The 26,680-nt window shown below is 33.1% G+C and overlaps 1 protein-coding gene and 1 pseudogene across 1 annotated transcript in view; both read left to right on the forward strand.

Moving 5' to 3' along the window:
• The window catches only part of Fim (plastin-2 fimbrin), a 106,624-nt gene extending 85,397 nt beyond the window's left edge, over positions 1 to 21,227 (forward strand). The window contains exons 2-5 of the mRNA XM_072546868.1: positions 2,448 to 2,878; positions 6,898 to 7,574; positions 13,308 to 13,843; positions 18,298 to 21,227. Coding sequence (XP_072402969.1) covers positions 2,448 to 2,878; positions 6,898 to 7,574; positions 13,308 to 13,843; positions 18,298 to 18,468 — 1,815 coding nt within the window. The 3' untranslated portion in view covers positions 18,469 to 21,227. The remainder of the gene's footprint in view (positions 1 to 2,447; positions 2,879 to 6,897; positions 7,575 to 13,307; positions 13,844 to 18,297) is intronic.
• Positions 9,416 to 12,694, forward strand: LOC140452211 (uncharacterized; annotated as a pseudogene).
• Positions 21,228 to 26,680: the final 5,453 nt, after the last annotated feature.

The raw sequence follows: 26,680 nt of genomic DNA on the forward strand, positions 1-26,680 counted from the left end.
ATAAGCCTTATCTTTACTGAAATTTTTTTTTCAATAAAATACTTACTTTTTGAGTTATTTGTGAAAAACCGTCTGAAAACGTGGTTTTCTTTTTTGAAAAATGAACATTTTCAATCGCAATAACTCAAAAAGTATTTACTTAGTGAAAAAACTCTATAAATAGAACAAAAGTTGCTTAGAATTAGTCAATTTATTTATTTTCGGACTTATTCTGAACGTATGTTCTTTCATCCCCGAGAAGGGACGGCGTTCACCCCCCAAGTAAAAGCAACCCTAAGCTTAATTTCAAAACTGAGTCCGCGGTGACGAGGAAAAGTACACTCTAAAACGGTCATTCACTGGCCTATAAAATTGTGATTTGATATAATGGGTGCAGCGTTCAATCCATACTCCAACCAACAAAAGTGGTTGTATTGGTAAATTGGGACTCGTATTCGTCAATGGATCGAGTAGGCCAAAGGATAAGCATGGGAGATTTCACAACTCGCACAACTCACAACTAATGTAATCGTAAACAACATTCATCGCAGAATTCATAAAAAACTGGAAGAAAAGATAAGTATTAAGCAGTGTGAACAGTGTGAATTTGAAAATGGATTGATAATGAGAAATGCATTGATATCAAACATATCATAATGGTAGAACTACTGAAAGCTGCAAACATTGACAGAAAATATGTACGAAGCTTTGCTAACTTATACTGAGGTCAAAAGGTTTCAATAAGGTTTGGCCATGAAGCCATATAATCAATATAAGTAGGGGAGTCAGAAAAATATGTATCTTATCTCCGCTCATTTTTATCCTGTACTCATGCAGATGATACGGTTCTGCTAGCACGTACCGATAACCAGACAGCAGTAGTGTCTGCAGCTGAAGTAATGACAGCATGCCACGAGTATGGGAGGCTGATCATCACGAAAACCCCATTATTGGTAATATTTAAAAATCTTCATCTTTAGAAATTCGTTGTCTCATTGCACAAACAAGAGCAACAGGAGATTTCTTTGTGGGCACGATAAAATCTGGATCTGAATATCAGAATACTAATAGAGTGTTATGTGTTTTTCGTGCTGTTCTACGGATTAGAAGTGTGAAGCACCGTTACACTTTAATATACTACCGGACAAACAGTTCCTGGAGATATGAAGCTCCTGTATACCTTTGTATTTGTAACTTTAAAGCGAATAATATTTATATTAAACTTTGAAATTAATATTGAATAACTCAATATTGTTCGTAAAAAATTTATCTAGTTTGCATTTCATTGTTTATTCCTAGAACTTAATAATTTTAATAATTTAATAAAATAATTTTCAGGAATTTTTAGTTGTATTCCAGATAGTTATTTAGCTTTCGAACTTGTTTATGAGCCAGATAGTTGTGCCATTAGTGTTTCTTATTGCTACAGCGGCTCTCATTATTGATAAAGCCTTTTGTAAATTTATCTGGTGTCATAACGGATCCGTAATGTATAAAAGCCCTGAAGAGGTAGAAATCGGAATCAAAACAAGTTATGACGTTCTCGTTTAAGCTTTCACCTCCTCAAGGTACGGCTATTCCCTTTTTTGCGGGGGACTGGAGTAGGGGCGAGCGACATTAGTTGATTATTGGGTGGAGTAGACTGCTACAGGAGAAGTTGGGCGGAGGGTTAGCCTTGTCAGTTGTACAGGGGGTACTTTGGTGTTACCAGCCATACTAAGGGAACGACTCTTTGATTTGGCGTTTTTAGCATTGCAGATTATTATTGTCTGCGATACCTGAGGGGAGTAACTTTTATACAGCGTTCCACGTTAAGAAAATAACATTAGGCTTATGGAGATCAGTGTTGCCAAAACTCTCAGGCATGCGGTTTACTAGATTGTCGATATATTTTTCGAATTTCCATTTTCAGTTAATATTTAACTGTAAAGTCAGAATAACAACTGAAGAACCACAAAACCTTATTATCGTTATGTAGTCTCGTTCCAGGTAACATCCGGCAAGATCCAGGTAAACCTTTAGCATGCAAATTACAGCGTATGACTTTAGTTTTACATTCTATTTTTACTTTTGTGTTTCCATTTGGTTTAAAAAAAGAAAGTTGTGTTTTCTGTTAATTAAGATTAATATTTTTCTTATTGTAATATTTTCTACGAAAGTTTTCATAATTCGCATTTTTGTCGAGCAGTCTATTTTGCCTACTGTGAATCCGGATACAGATATGCTATATTCGGTGAGTCCCGAATAGCAAATATTTGCTATTTGGCAAGTAGCGACTAGTGTGTATGAGAGCTACTGACGAATAATCGTTTCCTATCGTCAGTCGATATTTTAACCTCAATCAAAGAAGACAAATAATACCGAGCAATCTTCGGCATTAGACAATATGTTTGTATACCTGTCCGGCTTAATGATTTAAATGTAGCTTTTCTTATACTAGCTTTTAACTCCCTTACACCTTGTTACAGATTGACAAAAACGGAGATGGGCACATAGACTTAAAGGAACTAAGAGAAGCTTTAGAATTATGTGGTCTGAAGATAGCTGGTTACCAATCACGCCTTATCGAAGAGGAGTTCAAAAATTCCAATAAATCAAAAATAAACGGTAAACTGACATTTGATGAATTCGAAAAACTTATCTGTGATCTCAAGGCTAATGAAGTAGCTAACACATTCCGAACTGCTGTATCAAAAAGAGAAAACCTGCAGCATCTTGGAGGAACTTCTGAAGCGTCGAACGAAGGTACAACCCATTCAGTCAGAGTTGAAGAACAATTAGCGTTTTCTGACTGGATCAATTCAAACTTACAACATGATCCTGACTTAAGGAAACTCTTGCCGATTGACTCAGAAGGTAGAAACCTCTACGAGAAAGTTAAGGATGGTATTTTGCTGTGGTAAGTGTATATAATTTGAATATCCTAAACCAGAGATGAGTCCAGATTAGTACTTTTGTATTGTTAATAATTTGAAAACTTTAAATAAGAAAAAAAAATACTGGTTATTCAAAAATTTGGCCAAATCTTGTCTATTCTATAATAAATAAATATATTCAAAGCTTAATTAAAATCAAGGTACTACATTGGCTTTCGCAATTATCAAAAAAGGAGCCTGAAGGCATTTTATACTGAACCGATTGATAATTTAATACTTGATATTAAGGTTAATTTTTCAGATTAAAAAAATTCAAACATTTTTTATTATTTCTTTATTAAATTTTTGTAGTAATTGTTCTTGAATATGCATCCAAAATAGAGCTGATTCCGATTCAAACCGAACACTCCAACTAATGTCTCCAAAATATTTCCACTTTTAGTGGTACACACACAGGGGTGCCATCTACTTTGACGGCGAGGTACGAAAACGATTTAGGTAAATAGTTATCTGTTACTCTGGACTATCGAAATGTACAATAGATTTGAACATTATATTGAAGTTCCCTATGATTCTCGTTCCTTTTTTTTTGTTTCGTAAAAACACTTTCGACTTTTACATTAGCCAATCCGATCTGATCAACTGATTTATTCATCTTTATCGACAATTTCCCTAAACCCTTCTGTCGAGAAGAGATAAGTCTAGTCAATTTGAATTTAGAAATGAATCCAAAAGGAGAGAGGTTTTATTCAGATATTCAATTATTATCAAAGGTTTTCCTGTGGTTCATTGATTTCTAGAAGGCGTTTGGCAAAGTTGGACATATTATTATGGTCGAACTATTCACAGCTACAAACATTGACCAAAACTATTTACGAATATTTGCTAACTTATACTGGGTTCAAAAGATTTCAATTAGATTCTTCTGTAGAACACTGAATGGGTCATTAATGCAGAGACAGAGTCCGCGACCGAGGTCGCCTCTCTACTCGTTACCTTTTTATTTTTATTTGTGCACTCGGAAGAGTTACTGATTTATGAGTCCCCATTTGGGTCTATCTTTTTTTTTCTCCGTGTCCATTTTTTTCCACGAGTTGTGATGAGATGCTGTCAAGCACGACAGTGCTCCCGTACTGTCCCAATCCTAAAATCCCCAGAGTTCGCCAGCTCTATGACATACTTTTCCCCCCGTGCCATGTATTTCATGGTTATGATGATATTACACCTCTGGATTGGGGAGCGCAGTCGTCACATAAATCCCACCGTATTATAAGCCAGTTATAGTGTCCATTGCTTATTTCTAAACCCAAATTGATGGTTTGGTAGCAGATTTTTGCTTTCTATTATCGACTTTTCAGAAGAAATTTTGTAAACAGTTTTGATAACGTTTTCGTATCATAATTACTTCTACCTACTAATCAACCTACCAACTAAGTGATGGAAAACTCCTACAGATAATCAGTAAGATTGGAAGGTGGCATCCCAACAGTTCGACTTACCTAACTACAGATTGGTAATCTGTACTGGGGAAATTACAAACACTCAGAAGCAATAAACTCCAAGGCCAGAAAGATCAAAATCATTATCAACCAGGTAAGTCAAGGATTAATGATCTGGAATAACTGAGATATTAAAGATAGCTACCTGGAATTATAGATAATTAGACTCGAAGGAACGAGAAATAAACAACGAAGTATAAAATCGTAAGATAAAGATAGAACTGAAACATAGAATTGAAAAAAGAAGGAATTTCGAGGAACAAAAATTTCAACAATTACACAATGCCAGTAAAGTAGATTAAAACTATTTATAAAAAGATATTTATTAATAAAGATTTATATTTCAGAATTAAGGTAAATAAAAAGGAGAAAACAATAGATCTATACAAATCACTTCATAAAATACTTAGCAAACGTAATATAACAGACTGTGTGATATAGGAAGTGACTTAAATGCTCTAATCGGAAACGTGCCTTTTTCACAAGTAGTGGAATCAAACCGAAAACAACACTTAATTACAAATGAAATTAAATGAGACACTTCGCTAAGGAGAAAAAACTGAAAATTACGTACACGTTCTTTAGACATAACGATATTCATAATAAACTGCACAATAATTCATAGGACATGCAAAATTACAAAACCAAGCAGAATATACTCGAGTATACCGCGGACGTGACATTATATTTCAACCACTATCTAGTAGTTATCGATTCGAATGCATCGCTCCGACAAGAAGTACGTAAAATATATTTGCAGAAAGAATAAGTAGGAGATGTTTACCAAATAGGCTTAAATTAACATCTAAAACCATAATCTACGAAATCAGATTGAAAGGATGCATGAGAGAATTTGAAAAAATGTGTTGAAAAAGTATCTTATATGGCCTCAGGCAAAAAAAAGAAGCCAAAAAGGATTACGGCGATAGAACCAAAAAATCGAAAAGTTAGTGATTTTAAAGAAGCGGACATATAACAATTTCTTACAAAATAATAAAGAAGAAAACAACGAATAATACAGGGATGTTCGGAACGAAGTAAAAAAAATTTCAAGGCAAACACATCCGCAATCATGGGAAAAGCTTATTAGCTAAATTGATAATTATGTTTATGGAAGACAAAATTTTGCTTACCAAATGACAAAACACATGAATAGAACAGAAAAGATACCAACAACTTAGAAGTCATTAGCGAGCAACAATAGATGCACCACTATGAAAAACTGTATTATAACGCTAGCAGTTATGTAGAAGATAGAAGTTGTAGGATCTCGGGGATTACCAGGGCGGCTTTTGATCGGGAAGATTAACAACAGATCAGATTTTTACTATCAGGAAAATGCTGGAAAAGAATTGGGAATTCAAAGGAGTACACCAGTTTAAAGATTTTCTACAATTGTATGAAAATGTCGTAAGGGATAGTGTGTAGATATCCATGATAAATATAGGGGTACCTAGTAAAATTATTACTTTAACAAAAATATGTATCGAGAATTAAATCCAAGGTCAGAATAGGAGAACATACCACGGACACATTCTGTATTACCTACCACTGGCTTAAAGCAAGGCGATGGGCTATCCCTATTACTGTTCAACATAGTGTTAGATATGACAGAACCCAAAAAACAGATGTTTTCAACTTGTTTTGCAAAAACGGCAAATTAGGTTTTTATTTAACAAAAAAAAATTCCGACGGACACTTATCATTAAAAATAATAGTCATAGTACCATCAAAAATATCTAAGGAACACCACTATTATTCCAATTTTTGCAATAAAAACTTGTTTGTTTATACATACCATTCAATTGGAAAACTTGTTCTCTACAAATCAAGGTATGCCATGAAAATTAATCTGTCAATTGCATTAGTAGTCTGGTAGTCACATGTTCAAATTGTAAGTGCTGTGAATGTTATTGAGGCTTGTCTTTCACAAGCTGATGTTGCACGTCATTTTGACGTATCTCTAGACAGACAAATAGGTATTTTACATTTTAAATGCAAGAAACAAACATTTTTTTAAAAACTACTTTAACGTATTACAAAATGACAAATTGTATGTATACAATAGATAGATTTTCTTCTTCTTCTTCTCTGCCTTTATTTATCTACAATAATTGTTTGATGAAATGTGTTTCGGAGATGAAAAACACATCGATTAATATCCGGAGTTCCTTAGTAATTTCTGTAACTCTTTGGCTTAAATATTCATTACATTTTTATTTATTTATTTCGATTATTTATTGCTGGATAATACACTATAATGAACAAGTCTCTTCTGGTCAACATATATGTATGTAAACAAGTTTAGTTATTACAGACTAAACTGAATATTAAAGTAAGGATTAAATCCATGTAATGTAGGATGTCTAACAATAAAATAACAATCTAAGTACTTTTAATAAGTAAATACCATAGTAGTTGATATACCAAAGAACTGCTTATTAGAATTGGCTAAAGTATACTTTTTCTTAAATTTTGTTTAAGCTCATATATTACAGACATTTTTAAATATTTACATTTTAACAGAATATTTTTTATTTTAGCAAAGTAATAAACCATTCATGTCCAGATACAATTGACGAAAGAGCAATAAACAAAGAAAAATTGACACTATACACAAAACTAGAAAACCTCACACTCGCCTTATCTTCTGCCTCTGCAATTGGTTGTAACGTTATTAACATAGACGCACACAACTTGTCAAAAGGAACACCTCACTTAGTATTAGGACTTCTTTGGCAAATAATCAGAATAGGTCTTTTTAACCAGATCACGTTAGAGCATTGCCCAGGATTGACGACCTTGCTCTCTGATGATGAAAAGATTGACGATTTGATGAAATTATCTCCAGAAGCTATCTTGTTGCGATGGGTGAATTACCATTTGGAAAGGGCTGGAACACATCGTCGTGTTACCAATTTCCAAAGCGATATTGTAGATTCTGAAGTTTACACTCATCTTCTTAAACAAATTGCTCCTGCAGATATTGATGTTACTACTGAAGCTCTCTATGAAAAGGATTTAATCAGCAGAGCCGAGATTATGCTACAGCAGGCTGCTAAACTAAAATGCAGAGCTTTCGTTACTCCTCAGGATGTTGTCAACGGAGTTTACAAGTTAAATTTAGCCTTCGTGGCTAATTTATTCAATAACCATCCAGCTTTACATCAAAATGGAACCGACGGATTCGAAACCATTGAAGAAACGAGAGAGGAAAGAAGTAAGTACATCTCTTTCATAAATTATAATTTTTACCATTCTCTTCATACACACTACACTCTTTGATCGCTGAGTAGGTTTCCCGTCCATTCCTATTCATTATTTTATTCAACTTGACTTAATTCCGTTTAGTCCTGTATTGAACATACAAACCAAGAAAAGTTCCTGCTGTATTTTCTATTAGTGGTAAACACTTTCATTTGCTCTGATAACTTGCTCCCTGACTTCCTTGTACATAGTTCTCCTTCAGTTAGTCTATGGTCAACCGCAAAAACAAGATCATGGCGTACCTTGATGCTTAGTGCTATTACTATAATATTATGAGATATTTGTAATTCTTTCATCACAGCTTATCTCCCGCAACCGAGTAAAATGCATCTTGCATCTTATTTTCGACAAATAGGGCAAACATCAAAATTCGTGGTGTGAATCTGGTTACGATAATGTAAAGGAATTATTTAGGGCTTTAAAAAAACATGATATTTCAAAAGATCATACATACAGCCATATTAAATTAGATTTATTTGGAAAACAAAATATCTACGTTTCATTAGATAATGTCCAACTTGAAAATGCTATTAAACATAACGAAATTGTAAAAAATAATCACGCAGTTTTACGTCGTTTAATTGATATCAATTAATTAATATTAATAAATTAGTTAAATTTTGAATAACGTTGAATATGAGATTCAGGAAACCATATGCTTTTCGCTAGAAGTAGATGAAACTATCATTCATCTATCATTCATAATTATTATCAATTGTTGTTCGATACGCGTTACTTGGTAATATTTATGAGAGGTTTTTAGGTTTTACAGACGTGAGTAACAGCCATAAGGCAGAATATATTTTTGATATGAAAAATAAATTGGCAGATCAAACTTATGAATTTTCGTAAGGATAGTAATTTTCAATATATACGCAGTGACGTTTTGGATTCGCTTGATATTTCCGAACCCCACAAAAAAGAACAAAGGCATGACACAGACACAGATCTCGAAAAACAAATACATTTTGAAATTTTGGATACTATCATTATGCAAATAGATACTCGTTCTTCGAATTTTGAAGATTTTCAAATTTTTGACCTCTTTAACAATTCAAAATTTAAAAGTTACGCCAAAGAATTTCCAAGATATCTATTAGGAAAGTTAATTAAAAATTATCCATCATTTTTTAATAAAATAAAATTAGAAAATGAATTAAAAGTTTTATATGCTGATCCAAATATTTTCGGAAGGTGGGATAAGTTACAAGATATGTATAATTTTATATACTGCAATTCATCATAACAAACTGTTTTCGAAATCAATAAATTATTGTCATTAATTCTCTCATTATCATCAACTTCTGTCTCAAATGAAGGGGATTTCTCTTGCCTCAAAAGAATCAAAACGTATTGTCCAAACACCATGAAACAAGAGAGAATGTCAAGCTTGTCTCAAATGTCAATCGAAAAAAAACTTTTAAATCTCCCAAAAACTCTAATAAATTTTACGATGACGTTATAATCCATTTCGCTACTTCCAAACAACGTAGACTAGGGTTAATTTATAAACATGTTTATGTTCTAAATTTATAGGAAAAAAAACAAAAACAAAAAAAAAACAAAATCTCCTATGATGATTGAGCCTTTTTATTAGACGGCATACCTATTCTAAAGAGACAAAAAAACCTTGCCGACCTTGACTCTAAAGCCACGAGCCGCCACTGAGCGCATGTCTATCATTAATTCGGAAATATTGTCAGTCTACGTCAATTTTGACTATGTTCAGATATACTTGTCAGTTTACGTCAACTTTAACTTTTCAAGTTTTAGTTAACAAAATTATTATTAAAAATGGTTTTCACGGATGAACAAAAGCGATCTATGCTCGAATGTATTTTAGAAATGGCCAAAGAATTAATGCAGAATGGGTTTACTCCAACCGAGATGCTTTATAAGCTTTATAAGAGTTTGTTGAAGAATTTCTCAATGTTTCGGTTCATTATGACGTCTTTTGCAGAACTATTCGTCGCATTGTAGATGTTTATAGAGCAATGGGAAGCGTTACTCATAAGGCGGGAGCAGGCAGGCCCAAAGTGCGAACTGAACAAAACATTGAACTGGTCAGAACAGTTATTTTACATCAACCACATCCATCAATTCGGCATTTCCATTAACAGGTAGATCTTTCATATAAAACTTGCCAGCGTATTTTTAAGCAAGATTTACATTCCCATTCGTATCGTTTACAAGTCTTCCGTGAAATCACCGTAAAAGACGATCCCCAAAGGCTAACCTTCTGTAATTGGTTTCTGAACAATCTCAATAATAATGATGATATATTAGGCAAAACCTTTTTTACTGTCGAATGTTGGTTTCATCTTTCTGGGTACACAAATTCTCAGAATATGAGGATGTGGAACGCCTTTATATCCACAGAAACTTGGGAGTTGTGGCTGCTATAAGCAAGCACCGTCTTGTAGGACCCATATTTTTAGGAAGGATTCTAAATGCTGAAAGATACTATCGGGAAATTTTAACTCCATTTATAAATCAATTGGTGGATGATGAATTATTAGCGCCTAAATTATTTTTTTGTTAAATATTTGTATAAAATCTCTTTTATTTTAAAGTTATATGTATATTTATATAAACTTTGTAAAAATTTCTTTATTTTTTGAAAGGGGGTCCTTATAGGACCCCGTGTTCTTATATGATCACGCTAGGCGTATATGAGGTGCAAAAATTCTCTTTCTGATAGATATTTATTTTTGATTACATTTTATGAAAAGTTCCGAAACAATCGATACAGAGTCCGACATTACTCTTTCCACATTGTGTTCGAATAGTTTTTTTTGCAGTCCAATCCACAGCACCGTCTTCTGTTACAAGGCTCCACCAAATGATTTCTTCCATCAAGTCTTATCTCTCTCCAAACTTTGCTATCTAGTTCAGATTTGAAACCACGCGGACCACCAGCACCCCTGAAAGTAACACCATATTTCTGTAAAATGACCTGAACGATGCTTCTTCTAAAATTCAGTTGAGGCATATCACAACCAGATTTTCTTTTTAACACCCACGCGTTATGAATGGATGCATCCAAAAACCATGTAAATATTGGTCACCACCACTTTTTACTACGAATAAATATTCGATAATATGAAATATTTTGCTCCATTTTATCTGTACCGCCCATATGCTTGTTGTAGTAAGTAAATAGTGATGGACACATGACTGAATTTTTTTTCTGTTCTCGGGAATAACACTGGACATATATGTAATTGGTTGAACACCATAAGCACTACATGCAGCGGCCACAACTGTATTTTCCATCCATTTTATGACAGTTTTTCCATTTTTTTGATCTAATTGATAAGCATATTCTCCGCCGTTTTCCTTTTTCATTAGTTTATTGCTTTTTATGTTACAGGATTGTGGAATCCTATTTTCACGGATAGTTCCCGTTCCTTGGTATCCTCTGTCTCTAAGTTCTTAACACTATACCAGTAAATAAATTCTGAAATTAATATGCATAGGTAAAGTTAATTGATTTGGAAAAGTGTCAAAATTGTACCAAGGGTACAGCACACTTGCCAAATTTATTTTCGTAGTCATTATTGCTATGAGGGTTTTTACTTTGGTAAACGTCAAAATTGATAAGATAGCCATCAGAAGTATTTAGACTCCATACGTTATATCCAAATCTAATAGGTTTATTTCGAATACACTGCTTGCAACCGTGCTTAACAAAATCTTCTATCATTGACTCATCAAAACTAATATGTTATTCGGGCTCATACAGTTCTGCAAATTTATTTTGTAATATATTTGCCAGTGGTCTTAGTTTCCACACTTTATCCACCATTGACGAAAAATTATTATTTGCAAAGTGTAGATATCGTGAAATTGCAATAAAACGATCCCTTCTCATAGAATTGTAAACAAATTTATTGCGCAGATCCCCTTGTAAGTCGCAATAGTTGTTTCTCTTTGAAGGTACTGTATTGTAACCAGACAAAATTAGTATGACTAAGAAAACTTAAAGCTCTTCAGGAATCACATTGAAATCTGAAAAAAAATTTGAATCAGCATGCTTATTACTTTCTTCGCAAAAAAGTCGCAAAACGTTGTTATGTATAATCCAGCTAAAAATATCATATGGACTTAAATCTTTGTATTTTGAGAAAAAGGAGAAGGAAAATCGAACAAGAGTGGTACTATATCACCTGGTATCCATTCAGTCTCTAGATAAGCTTTTTGGCAGATTGTTTGATAGAATTCTCTATGGTCTCAGCTACTTCATGAACCGAGTCATTTATTTGCTGTTAATCCCCTTCATATTCTAACTGATCCTGACTCTCATTATCTGAATTCATCACAACCTCTGCACCTGCACGTAATTGTCTACCGGTTAGGTTATCAACTAGTCCTCTTCCTCATCACCAGAGTCCTCGTAAATTAGTACATTTGGATCTGGAGGCTCTATAAATATTTCATCTAAATCTTGATCGTCTTCGTTTTCAACCATAGCTAATGCTTCTTCCAAAGTAATACCACTAAAACAATAAAAATAGGTTTATAACCACTAAAACGATAAAAATAGGTTGATATAAGATTACCAGACAAAAAAAATATTACCCACTGCCCACATTCACGCCTAGCGTGTTCATATGATCACATCCCTAATAAATGTGTAATTATGAAATACCAAAGTACTATTTCGAAGTGTAAAACATATTACACCACAAACCAAATTTTAAAAAAAGTTTTTTATATAAATGCAATATTTACACAAATCGGATGTACGGATTTGTCATTTTTCAACCTGCTAACCACCAAATTCACCACTACAAAAAAATACTTCTAAAAACAATAATGCACCTTGCACTGTTTATTACTTTAATTAAAAGGTTAAAATTATCACAGTGTTGCCAAAAAAATAAAATCTTGAGACTTGTTGTGTGTTATCATATGATCACGCTAGGCGCTAATGGATTAATAGAAGGATACTTTCAGCAAGACGGGGCTCGAATTCATACAACGCTGCAAAATTTGAATTTTATTATGGGATTTTTCGACAATAGAGTCATAAGTTTAAATACGCCTGTTATATTCCCCCCTCTATACTGAGAATCATGTTATTTGTAAGTAATTTTGATGTTAATGTATACCTACTGGAGGTTGTAATATTAACATTTTGTGTTTGAAATTGTTTAATGATTTTATTCAATTTGAAATTCCAAGAATGGAAAGCCACCGTGTGAGATCAAATGCGTCTAGAGAGTTCGTTAATGAAGACAATATCTGACATGTCTCCAATAACGAGATTACCAAATACGAGATCTTCTGTCTCGCCGATCTTCACCGAGATTACCTTAACCTCCTTACGTAAAGTGGAGAAGGGGCATCCTACAGTTAACATTTCTATGTACTTAAGGATTTGAGTCTAGATCTAAAATTAATTCAAATAACTTAAATCAAGTTAACTTTACAACGTTAATAAATTGGATTATAAGGACTTCTTTGATTATGATACACTACGTACAATTTTCTTCTTTGTTAAATACTGATATCTATTCTTTTGTAAGATTTGTTAATAAAAATGTTTGGTCAATAAAAATAATTAATTTTGATGCTATTTTAAATAATGTACTCGTTCTAACTACAAGATATAATTAATTCTCTTTATAATATAAGAATAAGAATAATTAAGAATCATGTATTGATTGCATTATTTTTGTAGCTTATAGGAACTGGATAAATTCCATGGGAGTATCACCTCACGTCAACTGGCTGTATTCAGATCTTGCTGATGGATTAATCGTCTTCCAATTGTATGATATAATTAAACCTGGAACTGTGAAATGGAACAGAGTACATCGCAAGTTCACTAATGAGAGAAAGAAGTTCATGGAGAAGTTAGAAAACTGCAACTATGCCGTCGAACTTGGCAAAGAGATTAAATTCTCTCTTGTCGGTATTGGAGGACAAGATATTAATGAAGGCAACATTACATTGACTCTAGCTCTAATATGGCAATTGATGAGAGCTTACACATTGTCAATTCTCTCCCAATTAGCAGACTCTGGTAGTCCCATCGTAGAAAAAGAAATTGTAAATTGGGTTAACAATAAACTAAGCGGTGCTGGAAAGAAGTCTTCCATTCGTAATTTTCTAGATTCTTCCATATCTGATGGGAAAGTTGTAATTGACCTCATCGATGCTATTAAACCTGGTGCTATCAACTATGATTTGGTTAAGCAGGGAACGACTGAAGAGGTATGTATATTTTTTTAATAGTAAGGTATTCGCCAAAAAAACTACCAACATCTAAAGCACTGATGAATTGGTAACGCAACGAGTGTTATAACAAGATTTACACTATTAAAAATTTTTAATTTATGTCTTCTCAACAAGGAATATCCGAGTCTCTGGAAGGAGTCAAAAGTGTGCCCAATATTCAAAACTGGTGAAAAGGGTCAGGTAGAAAACTACAGACCAATTTCCATTATTTGCAATCTATCGAAAGTCTTTGAAATAGTTTTGTATAATCGTATTTACTCACGCACTCGTAATCAGCTGTCTCAATATCAACATGGTTTTGTCTCCAATCGGTCCACTGTGACAAACTTATTAATGGTCACACAATATATCTCAGCGGCCCTAGATAATAGAAGTCAAGTTGGCGTCATATATACTGACTTTACGAAGGCGTTCGACAGAATTCACCACGGCGTATTACTTTCTAAATTGTATCTCTTTGGTCTTTCTGAGGATGCCGTGACTTTTATGAGGTCTTACTTGTCAAATAGAACGCAGTTTGTTGCTTATAATGGTTACAAATCGGAAAAGTACCTAGCTTCTTCAGGGGTTCCACAAGGTTCTAATCTAGGTCCATTATTGTTCTTGTTATTTATTAACGATCTGTGTGAATCAATTTCTGCACCATGTTTATGTTATGCCGATGATTTAAAGATTTATTCATTGATAAGCGACCTTAATGATTGTCATTTTCTGCAGAGTGAACTGAATCGTGTACATGAATGGTGTAATGCAAATAATTTGAATCTTAATGCCAATAAGTGCAAAGTAGTTAGTTATTCTAGGAAACAATCTAATATATACCATCCTTATATTATCGACGGCAATGAACGTTTGAATAAAATTAAAGATCTTGGAGTTACATTTGATTACAAACTCACCTTTGTTGAACATGTTAATTTAAAGGTTAAAGAAGCATTTAAATCTTATGGATTCATAATGAGAAATAGTCGAAATCTCACTAATACTAAGGCAATTAAATTACTTTATTGCACTTTTGTACGCTGTAAACTGGAATATGCCTCTGTCATTTGGTCACCTTTTTATGATGTACATATCCAAATTATAGAGCAGGTGCAGCGTAAATTTTTAAAATTTTTGTCTTTCAAAATTAACGGCATATATCCCAAGAGGGGCATCAACAGTAGTGAGTTGTGTAGCGGTTTGGACGTAGTATCATTAGAATCTAGACGAATTAATGCCTTCCTAATATTCCTGTACAAGCTACTACATAATCTCATTGACTGCCCTGATATTCTTCGACAAATAAATTTTAACGTTCCATCTTATTCGGTGAGAAATTCGATTACGTTTAGAAATACACAAGCTAGAACTAATCTTATGTTAAATTCTCCTCTATTTCTCATGTGCAACTATTATAATTCCTTAAGTGCTTACTGCGATATATTTCACTGCAGTTTAAAGCAGCTTACTAGGATGGCTGAGATCTACCTAGGTGATTGAGTAGTTTCTTATTATTATTTACCCTCTTGTAAGAAATTTAAATAAAAATTTGTAAGTACCAAAAATGGCCAGAGCAGCCGCTCTTTTACGTCCCATAAAAGCGATATTGGGTTTTCCAAACCCTCTTGTGCCCTTGCACAACATACCATCTCAACTAAACACAGTATCGATTTTACCAATGTCAAAATGCTTTCTAATCAACAAAATTACCATAAGCGATCTGACATCGATAACTTGATTCACATATATCACACTCTCATCATACAGAACAAATAAGGACAATCATACAGGACAAATAAAAACCATCATAGCCCTTATCCCTTTTTAAACTAACAGTCCAAATTTTTCCTGCAATTTTGAGTTTAGCTCTATTTAGAAGCTTATGTATAATATTGGGATCATAACCATTATTAAAAGCAATTTGCCTTGAGAGTATTAAGTTCTAAATTAAAGTTATCATTCTAAAGTGGAAATTTAAGTAACCTGTGAATATAACTATTGAAAGCAGCCATTTTATGTTGGGTTGGATTGTTAGATGTCTCATGTATAACATGATCTGTTTGGGTGGGTTTTCTGTAAATATTGTACTCAAGAGAATCTTTATTACTAGATATAGTCATATCCAAGAAGTTCAGCTTATTGTCAGATTCTGGTTCCAATGTAAAAGAGATAGGATGGAGGTTATTAAGATCATCCACAATCTGTAAAGCGTCATCTTGGGTTCCTTGTATGAGAGCTATACAATCATCAACATACCTTGACCAAAAAACTATTTTGTTGTTGTTGTTAACAAATTTCTGTTCTAAGCTGTCCAAAAAAATATCAGCTAAAAAAGGTGATAATGGAGATCCCATTGCTAAACCTGTTGGTTTAGCAAAATATATAAACAACCAACAGGTTGTTACATTCTGCGCTTACTGGATAGCCCAAATTTGCCTAGCCCCGTTCGTCTCACGGGGCAAAGTCGTTCTTCTAATCTAAGACAGTGATTACAATTTGCACTGCATCGCCGTCTTGACCGAGCCTCTGCATTTGAATGACTTTTTCCAGCCCAGTGTTCGATCTATTCTAGCTTTCTAACTGTTGTATTATTTTCTTGCAATTTACGACGAATGTGACCTACGTCGCCACCATTCCAACATCTGGTTTCGCGTCTCTTCGGCATCATGTTACGAACAACTTTCCGAACGATTTCCTCCAGACGTTTATCGTTTCGTTCGTTGCTCTCTTCAAAGGTTCATACTCGATAGCTCCGTGAAGCTTGACTAGCTGTTTCGTGCTCCAAGGCAATGGCGAGCGCTTCATCTAAAACTTTCGGTCTTGCTAGTCGTAAAGCTTTCTGTAGTTCATTGTCTTTTAACCCATTGACGAAGATATCTACAGCAATTTCTTCCAAAATGTTGTCTGGTGCCTCTGGATAAGTTAACCGCACTATACGAGCAACATCTGCTTCAAACTCTTGCAAAATTTCACTTGCTCGTTGAATTCTACTGCTTAGTTGGCCTTGTAGACTTGTTGTAGATGGGCATCTCCGTAACGTTTGTCTAGTCGAGTGAACAAGGTCTGGTAACATTTTCCTTGATCCTTAGGAATCGATTTTAGGATATCCGCAGCATCACCTCGTAAAGCAGCAGTCAAGGAAACAGCTTTTTCTTGTTCTGTCCAATGATTGGCTGTCGTAATAGCTTTAAATTGTCATATGGACCAAGAAGACTTTCCATCAAATGGTGGCAATTTGAATCGCATATGATATGTCGTTTCGTCTCTAGATGATTCTTCTTTTACTACCGGATCTAAGGCTACTGTATTAACTGGTGGTAGCACTTTCGTGTTATCATGGTCTCTATTTGTTTGATCTTCTCTTCTACGTCTTCTATCTTGTCGTTTACATTTTTCTGTATCTTATCGAATGTTCTTGAGACTTCTTCAAATTTCTCATTGTTCTGAATACATATTTCTTTAATTATTTGTGAAGTCTCGTCGAATCTTCTAGATACATTTTCGAATGTTTCATCGAATCTTTTGGAAACGTTCTCTAATTTATCATCATTTTTTCTAGAAGTTTCTTCAATCATTTGCGACGTTTCATCGAATCTTTTGGAAACATTCTCGAATTTTCCATCAATTATTTTAGTTAAAACGGGTTCTTTGCTGATTGAAACTGGAATGTCTCTGGTTCGTCTCCATTCTTGCTAAGAACAGTCTTCAGTCGTTCTTGGAGTATCTTCTTGGACCCGCTGCAGTCTTCATTGCGTTCTTCTAGTTGCTCACGTAACTGTTTTACTGAAAGTTCTACCAGCAGCATCTTTGGTCAGGCACACACGTACCTTTTTAAATGTTCTTTCGTACAAAGATCACTACCGAACTACGCGGATGTTCCCGACGAACAATACTTTTCAAAAGTTCAAGAGTCACTGCTGAATTTATTTTTTAAGTAAATTAATTAACCCCACACCTGACACCAACTGTAGTGTTTTTAAATAAAACGAGCGGTTCGAATTTATATACATATATTTATTTATAAGTTTATAGCACGAAAATATCTTAGCAACTAAACTTATGTCATAGAAGGTATGTTTATATATAAAAGTAATTATGTACTAGAACATCCTGAAGTATCCCACCTCTAATTCGCCTATTTGACGGGTCGATCTCTCTCGCGCTCGAGACATCGCCGGAAACTTCTAGTCGCTTTCGAGATGCAACCGTTACACAGACCACGCCGAATGCATGTTCGTAACAATGTTTAATCAAGACCGCATAGAGTCGGTTAGACATCTGTTTTTTATTCTATTTTAAGAGATTCTGTTGAAAGTTGAAAATTTATTTTTTTTATTTCCAATTTTTATCTTTATCTGATTTAAAAAAATATTTTGATTATCAATTATTTTAGTAACTAAATATTTAAATAAATTAAACATTTAATTTAAAAATTATTTTATTTGTAGGAAAAACTGGCTAATGCTAAATACGCCATCTCCATGTCCCGTAAAGCTGGAGCAAGAGTATATGCTCTACCTGAAGACATTACAGAAGTTAAACCTAAGATGGTAATGACAGTATTCGCTTGTTTGATGGCCCTTGATTATTTACCCAATATGGACAGCGCCAGACAGTAATATGTTGATTAATTTTACACATGTTTAGATTTCACCATTTGTCGTCACCTTACTAAAGAAATCAGGTTACCATTTCAGTTTATCTACACTATTGTGTAGTTTTTCTTTCTTTATAAGTGCATGATCTTTTATAGCATATAAATTGAAAGAATTTGCTCTGACCTTCTAAAAAATATCAAAGTAAAAAAACATGTTGACGTCGATAGAAAGGTGAAAGATCTACTCAAATTGCGTTTTATTTAGTTTTATTTACTAATATATACTTTTTAATCAAAAAGATAAAGGAGGTTTCTAAGGTTTAATATATTATCAACTTTTTATTTATTTCTTATATTCGATTTATTTACTATATTTTTTCATTTATATTTATATACCATTTTCCTGAAGGACCCGACACTGATGTCATCTGCCGAGGAATGCATCAAGTACTGAAGTTACGGGGGTTACTGGTCAAATATTTCCAATAGTCAATAATATTTATTTATTTAAGAGGATTTATGATAAGCACTAATTGTAAAATTACCAAAAAACTTGTCTGTTTTTGCGGTATAAAATTATCGTTCGTAATATTTAATTGATACAAACTTCCACATCTTGTGATAAAATATCATCCGTGCTACAACTCCTGTCCTACTCAGATGATTGTAGATACCTATACAGTAGTGCTGCTTAATTTCGTTCTTTTAAACCTAGATTTGTTATTATAAAATCTTAACGACTCTTCAGATTTGACATGGCGCACAGAACATAACTTTAAGGTACTATTGCCACAGGAAAAACCAATTTCTACACACTGTCATAATAGTGAAAAAAGATTTAATCTATAAATTTTAAAATGTTTCAAAGTACAAATTAGTTTTTTACAAATATTTAGTGTGTATTTAATTTAATCAATCGTAAAATGCATGTTTCATTTTATACATATGGCAACTTGAGTTGTATGACGTCAGCGTTGGGAGCTATGGAAAATGCTTTAAATTAATTACACATTGGACTGGACAAACATGCATTCCAAATTTGTGTTTTGCAAATGTTATGTTTTAAAATTTGATGAAATCGAAATTTGTTGAAAAAATACATTTAGTAACTAGTCTCCACAAATTAAGTATAAAATACTGAATTAAGTTTTTCTGGGGGTTTGGTGCAATCGATATTATTTAATATCTTTTTTTGTACAAATTCTCTTGCAGCGTCACAAAATTATTCCATTCGCATTTATTTTTCTTGATTATTGAAACGGATCTGCGTACTGCATGGAGTCAATATTTTGAATGTATAGTACAAATCGTATCAAACTGTAAATGTTTAAAATAATTAATCTTTCAACTTTCTTATCATCAAAGAATGGTGTTTCCGATGCTGTTAAATAACAAAAAATATTTGGAAAAACAATGCATAATTAGCTAGAGTAATTAGTAATTTTTTGCACCTCAAGGACCCATAATTTTCTACCGTCGTTAAATTTTTCTTTCCATAACAGCCATTCTTCAAATTAGGTAATCTGTTACTTTATAATTTTTTAAACAGTTGTCTAGCTTTCCATACAACTGTGTAATTTCGATATCGTACTTCAATTCCAGTCCTAGACATTCATGATTCTCTAATTTTACAACCCTTGGGATATTATTGGCTTTAAAGACATTCTGGAAAGCAATAACCGTTCATCTTCCCATTTCAAGTATTTTCCTAATATCTTGAAATTTGTCACCCAGGTCGGTTAATTGACCAGTTGCACCTATATATTTGCATTATTTCACTTCTCTGCTTCGGCTAGCTCTATCTTTGCATGTTTAGTGTTTAAAGTATCTTTAAATACTAATCAATTAGTTTGAATATTTTCAATAAGCCGTTTCTCGTTCTTGTTGTCAGAGCTATACCGTTGATTTAGTCAATGCTGTAGCTCAACTTATTTTATGGTAGATCGTTCTTTGTATCCTGATGCATTTATTTTGCATGCAATAATAAATTGAAAATACTCCCTGTTACAATCTTTTTGTACTTGAAATGTTTCTGAGATGATGTTCCTTCTACAGTTGTTCTAATTGCAGATATTTCTAATATCATATGTCCTAATTTGATCGAAACTTTTTATATAGACTTTTTCTTAAAAAGGGAGGTATAAGCTGGCCCCCTTTTATTCAATTATATGAAATATTCAAATATTTTCAAAAATTCTAATCGGAGTTACCAGGTGTATCTATCTATCTTGATTACTATTTTTTTGTAAAACTTGTTCGTATATTTATATTGGCAATGCAGGACGTAAAATATAATTTTGATCTCTCTCTATGAGAAGTGGGAACATAAAACTAGTATCTTTGTATCTCTTTGTATGTCGACAGAAATATCATTGATAACGTGCAGCAGACTTAAAAGGAAATAATATATACTTATACTAAATACTGAGGTGTAAATACATACAACCATGTCTTAAACCCATTTTGATGTAAATAAACTTTGCTATGAGTAAGTTGCTTGATTAAGAACAAAATTTTAAAATATACTTTCCTGCGGTTGTGCAGATCCAAATTTGTGCTATAGCAACTAAAGTCATCATTTTACTATCTTACATTAATAATTTAACATTTTATAATCTGGCTCTACGCTATACCAAACTAAGTGCCATTTACAACATAAGTATAGGTACACTAAAAGTGTAGTTCCCATAAAAATAGTATTATATTAAGCATTTATACTTTGGGTAAGTTTATACATTTTCAGTAAACTGTTATGTGCTTCAATAAATGCAATAGATAGTATTTTGTTTTTTTTTTTTTATCTTATGCTGGTTTCCTGGACTGCAAAAAAGCTTTTAACGATACAGAAACTTATTGAACTACATAAAACAATTGAACAGAAAAAGAAAAGAAGATCAAAAAGAAAGATGTCCAAACGCAATGAAATTAAAAGGGACTTAAAGCAAATCTGTAAGTACTTTATGTTTAAATATTTGACTGCAACAATACGAAAACCACTTGATGAGGAGGTAAAATGCAAACGAGTCGTAAGTCACAAATGAGTAATTTTTCAGGGAGTGCTAAAAACTTGTAGCTCTGCTCTGAAAAAGAATAATAAGTTCTAATCAACGTTATGCAATAGTATTGGTTCCAAACATGAGATTAAAATATCCACAAGGAAACTCAGTTCCTGTAGCCGGCTATATACCATGTATCACAAAAAATTTTAAAAAATCCTTTATTAAAAGGTATATAATTAAAACACCCTATAGGGCTACATCACCGAACGTTTTCGGAATTAATATTCCATTATCAGTGTATCTATTTGTACATGTTTTGAGCCACTAAATACTTAGGTAAAAACCCGTTAAATGTTCTTAATTTGAATTTAAGTTACATTATTTGATCTTATATGTTATGATGTTTAAGTTACAACCGGAATTGATAACATGGCAACGTTAGACTCCACTGGAGGTTGCTAATCCTAAGACAAAGTGTCTACGAGGACTTGTTGATAGTAACTGATAGCAACTTGAGATTAAAATACTTATTTTAGTTAGGGTAGATAAAAAATAGTTTAAAAAATTGATTTTGTTTCGGCAATAAGACCTTTTGCACGAACTCAGTGGAAATAAGTCATTAATTTACATGTAAATAAAGTAAAAAAGCAAAGCAATAAAGTAAAGGAACAATGGTTTTCTGAATGGACTTCTATTTTTATAAAATAATAATATGGTCCTTACCTCAGTGACAAACATTGTCATAATAGGTAGTTAATGCAACAAACAAACAGTTTTTTTTTAAATATGGAAGTCATAGCGCTCATCGTCGAGACAGTCATTCATTACTTTCTGCTCCTCACCAGCAGCTGCTGTAGTGGGTAAATCAAAAATAAAACTCTTGTACCAACCAAGGCGGGGGTCAGAAAAACATTTTTTCAAAAGTTTGTGAACATATTTGTCTTTTCTTTGGTTAACACATGAGGAAGATTGAGTTCTTCCCGTCTCGTTTGTTTAAGATTATTTTTCCCTTTCTTTCTCAAAGATATAAAAGACTCTTTTCCTTTATACTTTTCTATTATACTATTATTCTTTATACTATTCACTTAGCTTCTTAGTATCAAGAAGGGGTCAATCTTCTCCTAGTGCTCTTACCTTGCCTATACCACTGTAGATGTCATGGTATTCCTGTTATATTAAAATTATGGGTTTTTTCGCAACTGCTTTTTTGCTCTTCTAAAAACACGGTCGGCGAATAAAAAACTATGTCCGCGTACAGCGAAATACAATAAAATCCTTTGGATTGATATTTTGTGTGTTTCCAAAAATTAATCAGTATTCTTAGAACAATATTATTTTTATTTTAAGAAACACAACCATCGCTAAACAACCATAGTACAGAACAGCCCTAAAACTTAGCTTCTTTCAAATAGTTGAAGAGAGCCGATGATATTTCCACACAGTCTTTTCCTGCCTGCTTCTCTGTCCAAGTGTAGAACATGTGGTGAATAAAGTTTTTATTTCTGAGCCTTCAGAAGTATTGTGGACTGTATTCCTTGTATAAAAAATATTTATTCTGACTTTAACACTTTTATTATAATAATTTTATAAAAACTTAAAATTACCAAAACCAAAAAAGAATGTCTTCTTTTTGCTTGACAGCTACGCGTGGTGTCGTTGTCGCTAGTGTTCGATGCATGCGCCCTGTGGTCCGTGCAGGGACGGCTCTTGCACTGTTGACTGCTGAACATGCCGCCCCCCTTGAAAGGCTTAAGTGATGCCTTTCAAACAACGCTTCTTGTAAACCATAACCATTATTGTTCATCCATTGGCAGGACGGCTAACTTTACACAAGGCCTTTTGAATTCACCTTTAGAAGTACGCACAGTCACAACCCGCACAACATTATCTGTCCCAGCATGTAGTTGCAATATTCTACCCAATTCCCATTTAGTAGGAGGAAGACCATCCTCTTGAATAATAACCAATGATCCAATTTTCACGTTGTCAGCTGCTGTTCTCCATTCGGTTCGCTGCTGAAGTGAAGAGAGGTACTGATACAGGATTTAGATTTTTGCACCTTTACAATTGATATGATTTATGCCTCATGTAAGGGAACCATTTCTCAATAATTATTTTAAGCGATATATTAAACCAATGAGAAGTTATTAAAACCCAAATACCCTACGGGTGCAAAGAAGGGTTCAACATTAAGGGGTCTTAAACTTAAACAAAAAAAAATTATTTAAACCTACATACTCTCTGACAGTAAAATCAAGTGTACAAGACCATTAAACCAGAGAAAAATTATTAAAATTTAAATACTGAAAAATGAAGGACTGTCAGTTTAAACTAGGTATTTTGCAGACAATTAATTTAAACCCACCTATCCTATGGTTACAAAATCAAAAACAAACCCAGGATAAATAAGTATAAACCGAAGTTAAGTAATTTAAATGCAATAACTCAATGTAAGTGTAAACATTAATGAATATATTTAACATTCCTAATAAACTCTATCTTATCGTTAGATATCCGATATCAAATTGTAAAAACATTCATTTATTCCTTATTGCTATACGGAGTGGAAACATGGACTCTCGCAATTACAAGTATGAGGCGTATAGAAGCCTTTGAAATGTGTGTTTTTCGAAGAATGCTGAAGATTTCGTGTACAGAGCACGTGACCAATAACGAGGTGCTGAGAAGAATAAGGACTGAGAGAGAACTCCTAAATTTTGTAAACAACAGAAAAACGAGTTATCTAGGACATATTTACAGAGAAGAAAAATATAACTTTCTACGACTCGTAATGGAAGGGAAAGTAGAAGGAAAAAGAGGTCTAGGAAGGAAAAAAATTCTCCTGGCTGAAGAATGTAAGAGACTGGACAGGCATGGACACACATTCGATACTAAGAACAGCTCAAGATAGAGAGCAATTTGTTGTAGTTATAGCCACCCTTCCGTAATGAAGAAGAAACCTTAAGAATAAGTGTAAACAGCATTTTATTTAAATTAATTTATTCAACAAAAAACATATATAATTAAGGAATAGTTATTTCTATAATTAGGCATATTAGGCTATAAGTGAGAAAAATATTTTTTTACTCGATATTGAAATTTTTCTCACGAATTGTCAGCAACAGCCGACAACGAGTGGTAAATAAAAGTTCAGTGATTAAAAATACTATAAGAATAAGATAAGAAAATATTATATAATTTTATAAAAATGTATTCTTTTCGCCTATCCGATTTAGCCAATCTTTCTATGATTGCATCAACATCTAGAGAAATTTCAGGATGCACATTGATGAGTGCTAAACCAGTTAACCTATCCGCAGAAGTTCTATTTCTAAGCCAAGTCTTTAGACGCTTAAGCATAGAACGCTCTGCTGTTGCTGCACTGACGCAGTGTAATTAATATTTGCAGAGATATTCTGATATTTGGATACATATGAATATAGCAGTTTTCTAATACTTCTAAAATATAATCAGGAAGTTTTCCATTATTTTGCACGACTCCTTTCCACTTTTGAATCCACAGTGAAAACTCTTGTTTTACTGTAGAATATGCAGTAAGTAGTTGGTCCAATAATATCCTGGAACCTGGAAGGTGTCAACAATTTTTTTTAAAGCAACTTTATCTTCTGGTGTGTCATCAGTTTTAGGTAAAACAACTCGAAGAATAAATAGATTCATAACTTTCGGTGAAAGTCGTTCTAAATCAGTTAAGATATTGTCTAAAAGGGGTAAATAAATAGATCTTCGGAAAGATTTTTCGCAAGAGTTAGCAGAATAGTTTTGATGACAGGTTTCACGAGAAACTATACGAGGTATCTTCAATTCAGTGTCTAGTTGTTGAGCTATTTGTTTACTTCATAGTAAAGTAAACTGAAATCTATAATGTACAGGAAGTAATTAATAGTCCAACTGATAAACATAATACTATACCTGATACTTTGATGGAAGAGTTTCTGCTAACAGGTAATTTTATTTATTGCTCCTACAACTGTATTATGCATTCAACTAATCACTAATAAGCATTAACATATCTACTTTGAACGTTTATATGTTATTTGGTTATTAAATATATTTTTATATTTCAGATGTTAATAGGCAGGAAGTGTCTAGCCCACCTAGGCCTCATACTCCAGAACCTTTCACAGCTGCAACACAAACCCCCTCCAAGTTGTCGGGAGGTACACCCAGAAAAAAGAAACTAAGATTAAAAATAAAAAATTTGCGTGCAAGTGCAAAGAAAGCATATGCGTCTTCCAAACAGAAGGAAGACAATAAATCTTTAAAAAAATTTTTTCAAATGTGTAACAAATTTTTAAACAAATCCCTAGCACAAATAGTGAAAGCTCAAGCAATTTTAAAAACTAAATGTCCAAAAAGTAGAAGGTATTCTGATGAATATAAACAATTTGCATTAACACTATATTTTTGGGCCCAAGAGCCTATGCTTTTATGGAAAGAATATTGTATTTGCCCTCAAAACGAAGTCTTCAAAAAATTACTGAAAATTTGGTCTGTAAACCTGGTTTGAATAATGACCAAATATTTGATGCCCTAAAGTTAAAAGTGAACACAATGTTAGATCAGGACAAGCACTGTAGTATTTGTATTGATGAAATGTCTATTAAAAGTAATTTATTTTTTGATACAGGTCGTGATGAGATTGTTGGTCTATATGATATAGGAAATGGGAAAAAGGAATCAATAATTGGACAAAATGTACTTGTGATAATGGTTCGAGGCTTATATTCAAATTGCAAACAACAACTAGCATATTTCTCTGTAAACACTACCTTTGAAGCAAATCACCTTCCTATTATAAAAGAATGTATTTCTAAACTATTTCAATCAGGTTTATATGTGAATTGTCTTGTTACTGATATGGGATCGAATTTTCTAAAATTGAGTAAATTACTGGGGATTTCTCCAACTAACTCAGAATTTGATGTCAATGGACAAAAAATGATTTATATATTTGATCCATGTCATTTAATTAAAGCCACTAGAAATAACTTAATAATGTTTTTTATTTTGATGACAAAAAAACATCTTGGTCATTTATAGAAACTTTTTATCATGAAGATAAAAAGCAGTTCTATAAGTGTGCACCAAAACTAACACACTCCCATATATATATCCTACATCTTTTGAAAAAATGCGAGTAAAACTAGCATCTCAATTTTAAGTAACACTGTTGCAAGTTCTATGTATACATATATTTCTCTTGGTATTCTTCCA

Source organism: Diabrotica undecimpunctata, chromosome 10 (genome assembly GCF_040954645.1).
Source record: "Diabrotica undecimpunctata isolate CICGRU chromosome 10, icDiaUnde3, whole genome shotgun sequence".
Classification (NCBI taxonomy): Eukaryota; Metazoa; Arthropoda; class Insecta; order Coleoptera; family Chrysomelidae; genus Diabrotica; species Diabrotica undecimpunctata.